This window comes from Pterocles gutturalis, unplaced genomic scaffold, assembly GCF_000699245.1.
Source record: "Pterocles gutturalis isolate BGI_N339 unplaced genomic scaffold, ASM69924v1 scaffold41079, whole genome shotgun sequence".
Classification (NCBI taxonomy): domain Eukaryota; kingdom Metazoa; phylum Chordata; class Aves; order Pterocliformes; family Pteroclidae; genus Pterocles; species Pterocles gutturalis.
The window spans coordinates 1-11,657 of record NW_010134661.1 but is presented as its reverse complement, the minus strand read 5'-3'; the positions used below and the strand labels follow the sequence as shown (position 1 = coordinate 11,657).

Below are 11,657 nucleotides of genomic sequence, written 5' to 3'. Positions count from 1 at the left end.
TCCTTCCTTCCTTCTTTCCTTCTCTTTCTCTTTTCTTTTATCTCTTTCTCTCTTTCTATCTTTCTTTCTTTCTTTCCCCTCTCTCTCTCTCTCTTTTTCTCTCTTTTTCTCTCTCCATATCACTTTCCCAGCATGTGTGGAATGAAATCGGTGCAGAACACAAAAAAAGTCAGCTGTATAATACAAATCTAATGGGTAACACCATTCATTTCCCTAACACCAGCTGCAGTTTCACATTCACCTTTGAATCAGTTCATTTCCCTAATGCCGCAAAAAATGGCCACTTCATTTTGTTGCTGGGTTGGTTTCTGGCCACATTAATGAATTAATCAGGTAATAGGAGTGCCTGGCAAGCCCACAGGCCAGAATAAGGTAGTGGGAGCAGGTAACTGAGTCAGGAGAGAAGAGACATGGGTGAGCAGGACCTTGTTTGAGAGCTCACTCGCCTTGTGGGACTCCAGCCTCAGGAGTTCACCAGTGAAATTCAGAAACAAAAACTGAGGACATGGCTGCATGCAGCCATGCTTGAGATGGCAGAATTTTGTTACTGCTGCAAAGTCAGACAACCTGAAGGAAATCTATCCCACTGGGTGTTATTGAGGTCTTAATTCTTCCCCTCCCCAGTAAATTCATCCTGAAATTAGTTTAGCAACTTGCAGAAGAGGCTGAGCAGCCCTTAAATTTGGATCTTGTTTCAGAAAAATGCAGTACTTTGCAATGTCTTTTTCCATTCCTTATTACAAATTGTTAAGGCAGAGTTTGGGAGGCAGGGTTCATAAAACACTGGGCACGCTTTCATGTAAACACCAGTTATTTTATTTGCATTTATCAGCGCTTTTGCATATGACATTGCGCACTACGATAATGGTTCTTCAAAATGTTGTCCTAGAATACATGAATCAATGGAAGTGAGAATAGGCAGGATAATAAAGCATTTGACTGACTTGCTTTAATAGTCAGCTGTCTGCAGAACCGTCCTGGTTTCAGCTGGGACAGTTAACTTTATTCTGTCACTGTTTGCATTCTGGCTTAGATTTTAAGATAGTATTTGCCCTTTTCCCCCCAAGAAAACAGGTCTATTGGCAAATAAAATGTCTGTAATTGGCCCAAATTGTAAGGCAATATGTATACCTATGTATTTTTTCGTAACACAAGCAGAAAGCCTTCACTTCTTTCTTTCTTCTCCTTCCTTCCTTCCTTCCTTCTTTCCTTCTCTTTCTCTTTTCTTTTATCTCTTTCTCTCTTTCTATCTTTCTTTCTTTCCCCTCTCTCTCTCTTTTTCTCTCTTTTTCTCTCTTGTAAGGCAATATGTATACCTACGTATTTTTTTAGAACCTTGTAACCTTATACCTGTTTTCCATATTATCTAGCCAGATGGAGGCCTGATAGCTGTGAAGACAAAGACTTTCATCCTGGTTGCCACTTATGGAGCGGGCATGTATCCCAGCGTGTGCGTGGAAGCTGTGGAGAAACTAGGTAAGGGCAATGCCTGTATCTGTGTGCCTGTGTGCTGGCGTCTCACTGAATAGCTCTGCCCTTGCAAACAGCTTCAAAAATTAATCTGACAAACTATCAAATCCTGAAAATCTGGGAAACTGCACACAGACAAGGTTATGGCTCCACAGCTAAACCTTCTTACGATATCACATCCCACTTTGCTCCAAAGCCTCCATAGGTGGAACAGCTTGCCAAACTCTCTTTCCATGGCCATTCAGGCACAAGTTTTATTTTAGTTATCCTTCAACAAAAGGAGACCTGGCAGTCACATTTTCTTGAACTCATATGCTTAATGCTGAGGCTTTGATACTCTGCTTCACAGTCCACTTCTTCAAAGACACGTGAGCTCTCCAAGGGTTTCAAGCTTTTAGTCTCTAGAAGAAAGCTGGAGTCTCTTTTCCTACATGTGAATCTTGAGACATCTAGTTTTCTTGTCTCACAAGAGCAAAGCACCTCTTCTCTAACAAAAGTGCTCCATTTCCTTCTCTCTCCTGTCTGTTTCCTTTGTGAGTCCTCTTAATTTCCTCTCTCTTGGGCTTTCTGTTTTAAAGACTTAGTTTTAACATCTAACTCTTTGTTCCCCATTCGGGAATATTGCAAAACCCAGCCCTTGACAGACCAGCTGCAGAATCCTGATTGCATCTCAAATGTATCTTTCCCATTGTGTGAGGTGCTGGCAAGGATTAATCACTCTTCATTGTGCTTGGTCTGGGAGATAAATAACAGATTCACACATCTTATAGATGGCTGACTCCATATCAAGGATACAATCATCTTATCGAGAGATAAATAACAGATTCACACATCTTATACAGGGCTGACTCCATATCAAGGATACAATCATTTTATTGCATCATCCAAATGGATAAAATGCACAAGAGCAGATTCCCAGAATAGCCTTGATTTTCACCACAGGGGTAATTCTAAGGAATTTCTATGTAATATGAAAGATATTTCTAAGGAATATTTTGTAAAGCAATAATTTCCAACTTAGCCTATGCCCATCTCCTTTCAAAGCAATAATTTCCAACTTAGCCTATGCCTATGCCCATCTCCTTTAACTGAATAGGACTAAAATTGTAGGCCCACTATGCTCCTAGCTTTTGTTCCTCACTGAGGTGTCTAAAGTAACTGGAATTAATTTGTGTTTTGAGGCATATGCTGTTTAGGCTGGAATGAGCTACAAGACTCTCAGCAACAAATTTTTCATCAGACCTTTTTCAAAAGGTTTTTACAATTCAAAAAGCTATGACCAAGAACAGGATTTTAGAGGCTATAATGCAGGGTTTTTTTAAAAACTAACTTGCCCGCTGGACTCTCAGAAGCCTGATTTTTGGCTAGTGGGTCTGTGCTCGGTGCCAGGCTGGCAGAGACTGGCCTCCGCTGGAGCCTCTCCACACTTCACAGCCCCTGCGCTTCATTCATTTAACCAAAGCACCTCTGACTGCAGGCAGGCCAGGAGAAGAGGGAAGAGGATTGCCCATGTTTTTGGGGCCTTTTCTACGTTCATTTCAGCCTCAACTATCAGAGCAACTTCAGGCTGCTTCATGGTATGTTCTCAGGCTGCTTTATGTTATGTTCCACTTTCTGTTGTTCTTGGCCATTGTTTTTGTCAGTCTCATAGCAGGTTGAGCACAAAACCATTGTACCAGCACCACAATGCTCTTTTTGTGCTCCAGACATGATTCTGCCTCATCCCTGTCATATTTAGCAGCTGTGATGGATCTGTTAGAGATTAGGTATTACAGGTTTTTGTCAGTGACATGTATGGCCAGCACATTAACTTCAAATGACCTGAATTTTGGGGGATGTTTCTGTGCTGGGCTATGAACTGAGGAACAGAGAGATTCCCCATCCTGGTAACTTTCAGCATAAGGTCAGGACAAACAGCTTCAAACAGCAGCCTCAAGGACATCCATTGGGTTAAGTCTACTAAGAGCTGGGAGTTTTTAATCACTGGGTCAAAACAAATATGAAATACTACCAAACCAGAATGGTCCTGCCAGGTAAGGAGTGTTTTCAAGTCTAGGACAGCAATTAATGAGACTTACCAAATCTAAGAATTGGGCCTTAAATATTAAGCTAACTTCAGACTAGCTCTATCCTAGCATTTTTCTGCAGTACTACAAATGGAACTCGATCAGATCCAAAAGGTGCCATTGTGTTATTTAGCCCCAGGTCTGTCCAGATGGCTCAGTAATAAATTCAGGACCCATATCACAGCTGATACTAGCTTCTTTGCTACCATGGGAGAAAGGCAGAAAGTGTACAGTTGGGAGATGGCAAAAAATGCCAACACTTAACAATCTACACTCAAGTTATTTGGTCTTGCAAAGAGTCACTTTGTCAGTAATTGGCCACTGTTCCCAAGGGAGGTCTAAGGTCTAAGTGGTTCCAGGGCCAGATCTGCAGCAGTTTTGACATTGTGCACTTCCTGGGGTTTATTCTTGTTGTTCTGGCTGATTTATTTGCAAAAATAAAACAAAGTAGCTTTTATTTGCATGTTACAAGAGATTTCTGAAAACAATTAGGTTTAAAGTGCTTAATGTTTATTCTTTAGAACTGATAATACCTCATTAATATATGTACTAGTATTTTGAATTTTCAGCTAGACATACTGCTGTCTTATTTCAAGTATGGTACAGTCTGAGGAAGATTTGAACTTGAAAAAAAGCATCTCCCTTGCAGCATTTCATATGTGATTTTTCTCATTGTTGATTTTAATTTTTCATTCCCTTGTGCTATTATAGGAGACTACTTTAGAGAGAAAGGTAGCTGAATCAGCACAAAACTTGGACTTCACCAACCTCAGAAGGACTGCTCACGAGGAAATACAGTACAGAAGTTTGAAGCATTATCCAATTTAAGCAAGAAACTGCTGCTTTACAACGTTCTGACTGCTGAGTTTCCTTCTGTTTTTTCAAGAACACTTGAGGGCTCACTGCTCATAAGAGGACTACCCTATGCATCTGTCATCTAAGTTACTTAACTGAATTGAAAGTGATGTCCTCAAGGGTTGGTGTGAGATGCTCTGCTTAATCTTTCTAATGTTGTCTTTTAGCGCGTTTCCAGATAAGAAAATTATTAATTTCACAATGCAAAGTTCTCTAATAGCATTCCAGCTATGCGTAGCATCACAGACCCAAGAGACAAATTGTTATATTAACAGATTTTCAGATTGTCCTGTATGTCTTTGAATAGTACAAATAAACCACATTTTTCACATGTCAATTTGCATTGTCACTGACCGCTACAGAAAGTTATTTTAAGCTGTAGTGGATTGCAAAGTTCTGTGGGGACAGGGGAGGAGGGACAACGTCACTACCAGGTTTGAATCAGACTGAGTGTGCTGTGAGACTTCACAGAATCCACATCTGAGTGAACCCGTTCTGTACAGGGGACAGCTGAGGCTTTGCCTACATCACCAGATGAAGAGCAGGCTGAAAACCAGACTCCATGATTTTTTCATCTGAAGAAACAAATAAATTACTATCTCTTGGAGTCACATGAGAACTAAAGAATTTTTAGCTATTTTTTTTTCTAAATTAGTTTAGTTCAAAACAGAGTTTAAAAGCCTGAATCTAAAAATCTCAAAATCAATAGCAAAAAAAATCCACAGAAGAATCCCATCCATGGACAGACATATGATTTCTAATTTTAAAATACCCTGAAGTGTCAGTTTTATTCCCTGACAACTCTCAAATACCCAAGAGCTGGTGACTAGGACAAGGAGAAGGGCATGATCTGACCCTTCTCCTTTGGGGGGAAATGGTAAAGCTCAACAAAGAGGTGAAATCAGGCAGCTAAAACAACAAGTAGAAATGCATCGGGCTGACAGATGTGAACCAGTAAACTTTGAACACTGCCACCTTACAGGAACAAGAGCACACTGAGGCCTTCTCAGGTGGATATATCGCATAAGGACTGTCACAGCTCATGTGCCCTTCATGCAATTTAATCCAGTCTGCACTGCTCAGAGTTCAGAAATCCAGGCAGCCGCTCAGCGTTCTGCCTGCGAACACCCAGACACACACACATCCAGCGGATCGGCACAGCAAAGGCCTTAGACCAAACCTCCCCGTGTGCTGGGGGGAGCGGTGGATCTCTGCCTCAATGCTGAAGGGGAAAGTAGATTTATGGTGCAATCCATGCAATAAACCAGGTCAGCGGGCAGAAATAATGGTGAGATGTACTAATATTTCTGACTCTGCTCATGTCTGTCCCTCCAAAGAAAAACACAGCCTCACCCTGTCCCACCCCTTGTCTTGCCAGGGAATGTTCACAGCAAGGGCAGAGCTGGGAGAGGAGGAACTGGGATCAGACTCTGTTCACGAGGACAGGGTGGGTTCCTTCCTGGTGCAAAGAACGTCCTCCCTTCTTTACAGAAAAAGGTGAGCCACAAATTGTGCTCGGGAACCACATAAATTAAATTGTTGGTTTGGGTCACTGCTGGCAGATCGGACACTTTGAAGTTGTTGCACTTGGTTGGAACGTGGTTTTCAATTCTGTCAGTTTTCTGTGCACTTGAAAGCAATGTAGATATGCAGATCCTTTTTTTTCTTTTTTAATATATTTTTGTGGGTTTTTGTGTGTTACTTCCGGCAACAAAGCCAAGCCTTTATAAAAATGCAGGTTAGTGAACTGTGTTCAAAGAGGGACAAAAGCTTCTTTCGCATCCTATTTTTAATTGCCTGAATTTGAACAGAATAAAAGAGCAGAAGCATTTGTTATGGGGTGGTATCTGGTGGGCTTCCCATTAAATTTTTGTGCTAATACAAATTTTATGTGACTGGATTAAATGGTTCAGCTGAAAACAACAAATAGACAGCCGGCCTCCAAAATAAAAGGCTTTAAGTTACATTTTATAGGAAGAATGGGAAGTGTTTATTCACTGTAAAATAGCCATAGAGCACCACCTCGTGGGGATTTGCATTCCTGGAGTTTGAAGGTGTTTGTCATTCTGCATTTGCATCTGCATTGAGGGACCCAGGAGCAGGGTTTGAGGAGTTAGCTGAAAGACTCCTGCAGCAGTGGGACCCTCTACCAGAGTGCATCAGGCGCATGGGAATCATTTGCTCACACAAAGGAAATAAAAACAAATTTTAAAAAGAATTTGCTCTCTTTTCATGTGTGCTAACTCACCATTGTGCCTTTGTGTTGCCATCTACGGGCTGAATGATGAGGCAGCACTGACATGATTTTAGTTGTGTCAAATAAAGACTCTTTCTGCTGAGGGCTTTAAGATCCCATTTGTGTCTGCTTTTTTAAAGGGCTTGTGTTCTTTAGTCAGTTGAGCACTGAAGCCTTAATCATGCAGGAAGTTGAAAGCAAGGGATTTTATTTCCATTTATGCGCTACCTTTTACAGCTAAGGTGGGTGGGTGGTCAGTGCTGCTGGATCCACACATGGCTCTGCGCAGGGTTAAGACCTACGACTTGATGCAAGGTGATTTTCATGGTTTGTCAAATGGTTTTTGCTACGATATGTTGTGTCTCAATTTCATTGCATTGTAACTCCTCAGCTTTCTCTGGCAGCCTTCCTCTCTTCTACCTTCTGTGTCACAGTTTGCAGTGGAATCTGTGCAGCTGCGGTTACTGATTATTGAGATTTTCCAGCTGCATGTAACTGTGCCTGCATTCATGCCAGGTTTTTTGGGTTTGTTTTTGGTTTTTTTTTTCACAGAAAATGTTGGCAGCCTATTTTGATTGCCCAGGAGGCCCAGAAAATCTCTATGTGAAAGAAGTGATGAAACCACATCCAGGAGAAGGAGAAGTTCTTGTGAAGGTTTCTGCCAGTGCTCTGAATAGGGCTGATTTACTCCAGGTATGTCTATGTGAAGCAGATTTATGCACCTGAAAACAACACCAATTTTGCAAGCCTCTATCTGAAGTCTTCTTGACAAAGTTAGAGATTGGGCCTGATGAGCATTTGGATGGCAGACTTCAAAGGGAACGTTCATAGGACTGAAAGAAGAGATGTCTGTTGATTCAGCAGATAAATGTTTTTATCTGGGTCATTGCAATGCTGGGGTGCGCAGAAAGGCAGCTGCCTTTCAAGAAAAGATGTAAAACCAGAGGTCCAGTCTTTCTAGTTGCTTAGACCATTCTCTGGGCATTTGAGATGAATGTTAAATGTTCTACTGGCTCAATTCCAACGTGGGAAAATCACATTCTAATTGTTAAATCTGAGCTGCTTTTAATCTGAGCTGAAAGCCACACTCTGCAACTGCAGACCACAGCGCCTCCCCAGCATGGACTGGCCTGGACAAAGGGGACTTGAAACAAATTGAATTTTCACAGAATTTTAAGAATAAAATATACTTAGGAAACAAGAAGTGCTGCCAGAGGATAGAAGATCCTCAAATTACTGGAGCATTTGCTCAGTCCAAAATCAAGATTAAATAAATAGGAATTTAGGTTGGAGGCACATGAACAAAATACAGCAGGTCATTACACTCATTGACGTGTGGCTTCTCCTTCCCTTGCCCTCTCTTTTCTTTTGTTTTAGAGGAGAGGGAAGTACCCTCCTCCCAAAGGAGCAAGTGATATTTTAGGCTTAGAAGCAGCTGGGAGCGTGGCTGGGCTTGGACCTGGCTGCAAAGGCCGATGGAAGACTGGTGACGCAGTGATGGCTCTGCTCTCCGGAGGTGGCCAGGCAGAATACGTTACAGTACCCGAAGGCCACCTGATGCCCGTTCCCAATGATATGACATTTATTCAGGCTGCAGCCATTCCCGAAGCCTGGTTAACAGCCTTTCAGCTGCTGCATTTTGTAGGTGAGAGGCGTCTTTGCAAATCTATCCCACCAAAACAGCCCATCTTCCTTTCTGTTCTGAAATACTCTCTTTGTTGCCTCCATCTGAATGCTGTTTACCTTCAAAAAGCCTTTTCTCTGTCATTCCCTTCACGTCGGTCAGAATCCTGAAATCCTGACCACATCTCCCCAGTCACAACTTTGTATATTTACAAGGAAGGATATGGAAAGATGCTTGGTTTTTCTTTTTATCTACGTTTCTCAGCTCTAATGGCAATTTCCATGAAGTCTAAACTCTGAAATAATTTACATGTTTTCCAAACAACTGAAAACACATCCTACATCTAAATATTTGACTTCCCTGAAAGCATGACCGTATCATGAACTTTCCTCACTAGTTGCCTGTGGATCTACAGCAGACAACATCTTCTTGTACCTTGCTTCACAGAGACATTACTTGTAGGTAAAATGCCCTCTGGGCTGATTTAAAACAGACATAAGCTCACGCTCCTCATTTTGAAAATGTGCTGCAGAGGCACTAGCGATAGCACTTGCCAGGGTTTTCCTCATTTGACAAATATCCTTTTCCTGCCCTCTTCAGCAGCAGCACCTAAAAGCTCCTCTGGAGAACAGGAGTTACAAACACATAACCTTCCTCACTACAGGAAAGCCACTCACTCCGAGCGCTGTTGCTTCTTGGGGATCTGTGGTCAATTAGGACCATGTCTCCAGGACTACTCAGTGCCTCACTTCCACTTGCAATCAGTGGAACACAAAAAACTGTGTTAGGGCAACTGGTAGATGGTAAAACAATAGGCAGAGCTGGTGCTTAGCCATTACCCAGTGCTTCTGGTATTTCTCCACTGCTGAGTGCCTGATTTCTCAGTGCTAGCATCCTCTGAGTATGTTTTCTGTTAGTGGCAGTGGTTCATTCCAGTACAAAAAGGCTGACTGCACTCACCTAAGCAGCTTGGTCACAGATGCCCACAACTGGACAGGGCCAAGCTAAAGTCATTCCACTGAAGTCAGTAAAATGAAGTCCTGTAGGTACACTGTTGTGTTAGTTCTGGATTTGTTCCTTTCATGAAGGTTATGAAGATGTAAACAAAGCCCACTCAATGGCACCTTTTTCAGCTTCCTCTATGGTATTTTCCACCTTGATCATGTTTTAATACAAAGGTGATGCCAAAAGGATAACCGTTTCCCTTCCATCCTCCTTCAGGTAAAATACAGAAGGGTGAGAGTGTGCTGATCCACGCCGGAGCTAGCGGAGTTGGTATGGCAGCCGTTCAGCTGGTAAGACTGGCAAAAGCTGTTCCCATCGTGACAGCAGGAACTCAAGAGAAACTGAAAGCAACAGCAAATGCTGGAGCAGCTGCAGGGTTCAACTACAATAATGAAGATTTTAGTGAAAAGGTCTTGGCGTTCACCCAAGGTGAGAATCTCTATGTGAAAGACACAGTTACAGTTCAGGAGGAGTGTGTACCTCCTCACGTGTATGCACACACATTCAATTTCAACTGTCACCTCCGTCAGTGAAGGAGCAGAAACTCATTACCCCTCTTAGCACAACCTAACATCCTGGTCAGCCCAAGAATGTATCACGTATCTTTCCTGAATTTAATTGTGCTCTGTTTTCCGCATGGGCTCTCTTTGGCTCTGTGTTCACTGGGCATAAATATTGTGCCTGTGTTATTGTTGCCTCCGCAAGGAACTGTGGGACCAAATCTTCACACTTCTCATTGTAAATGTTTGAATACGGGCACAAAACTGAGTTCTCTTGCTGTTAGAAAAAGTTAGCTTTTCTAAGCATTGGGGATGGTTTATGACAGCCTGCATCTGGGTATCTATAATGATTCTTTCTTTGTGCCCGATTCTAGAATTCCTTACAAATAATTGTGCCAACTCCTAATTTCAGTAGAAAGATTTAAATAAGAATGGCAAGATTGATTCCGTAAAGAACAAGGTTTTACTTTTGCCTAAAATTATCTTACCTTTAATGAGGCTCAACTATATTGCTGAAATATTTTGTTTCTACTTGAGGTTCTGGAGTAGATATCATTTTAGACTGTGTTGGTGGCTCGTACTGGGAGAAGAATCTCAACTGTCTGAGTACTGATGGCCGGTGGATTGTTTATGGACTCCTGAGTGGAGGTGAAGTACATGGAGATATGCTTTCAAGGCTGCTTTCCAAAAGAGCGAGCATCCATACAAGTCTGTTACGATCACGAGACAAGGAGGCAAGTAACACCTACCAACAGTGTATACAGTTTGATCTTAAAATCCATTATCGTTCTGAGAGCTTTCTTTGATACCAGTGTTAAAGCAGAATCTAACGCATTATTACCAAAAAGGCACCACCTGGAACTGTTACTACATATTTTGGAAAACATTGCAAAATTAAGTTACATTTTCCCTTTGCTATTTTTATCAAATGCCTCCCTTTTAGAACTACTGAATCAGAGGAATGATGCCCAGGACTTCTTAACATACTTCATGAATAACATAACTTCAAGATTTGGCCTAAGAAAAAAAACTCAGATGATCAGCAACTTGATCAAGTCAGCGGCTGGGGGACAAGGGGGAACCTGTATTAGATCATTTTTCAAAGTAGAGACCGAGGCCATTGGGATGCCCAGAAATTAGTAAGGAAAAATCACTTTATGTGGAAAATATTACAGTAAAAGATGGCAGTGTAGAACCCTAGGATAGACTTTGTCCATGGTCTAATACATAATATTCTCAATAATTTTACCAGTGTTTAAATGGTTCTGCACTGAGCTTATACCACTTATGTGGTGAATTTCATTCAATTAAAATATAATCTAAAAGTTTTCTTCTTGTTTGTAATTTACACCTGTCAGATGTTTACGTGTTTCTCACTGTGCAGTGTCAGGAAGTTTCCCTGAGAACGGTTCACATTTTATATACTGTGCTTAGAGGTACCTCTGTGAACGAACAGACTGGAAATAACCTTCAAAATGCTTTCATTTTTTTCTTCAGTACAAGGAACGGCTGGTGAAAGCCTTCACAGAAAATGTGCTGCCGTATTTTTCTGGAGAAACCTCCCCTCATCTCCAGCCACTTGTGGACAGCGTTTACCCGCTGTACGAGATTGCAGAGGCACACAGGATCATGGAAGAGAACAAGAATATTGGCAAAATTGTCATCGAAATGCCTCCTTCATCTTAAATAAAGGCCTACTGCTGCAGCTGTTTCAGGGCCTCAATCGTTAGGAGTGTTTGACAAGCAGAGAATCTGCCATTGCTGGTTCCCAATCCAGAAGGATTTACTGTGGGAGGATGCCAAACAGGAGGGGTAAAGCCAAGCCCTGCAGGATGTGTTTAATAAAAAGCTCATCGTGTCTTCAATGTGTGAACAAAAGTCGGTGACGCAGGACAGACCCG

At 41.9% G+C, this 11,657-nt stretch overlaps 1 protein-coding gene across 1 annotated transcript; it reads left to right on the top strand.

The window, feature by feature from the left end:
* Nucleotides 1–7,177: 7,177 nt before the first annotated feature.
* Nucleotides 7,178–11,465, top strand: TP53I3 (tumor protein p53 inducible protein 3). Its single transcript, XM_010081663.1, has 5 exons — nucleotides 7,178–7,320; nucleotides 8,005–8,272; nucleotides 9,473–9,685; nucleotides 10,294–10,490; nucleotides 11,254–11,465. The coding sequence occupies exons 1-5, from the start codon at nucleotides 7,183–7,185 to the stop codon at nucleotides 11,440–11,442; spliced, it is 1,005 nt and encodes a 334-aa protein (XP_010079965.1). The 5' UTR covers nucleotides 7,178–7,182; the 3' UTR covers nucleotides 11,443–11,465.
* Nucleotides 11,466–11,657: the final 192 nt, after the last annotated feature.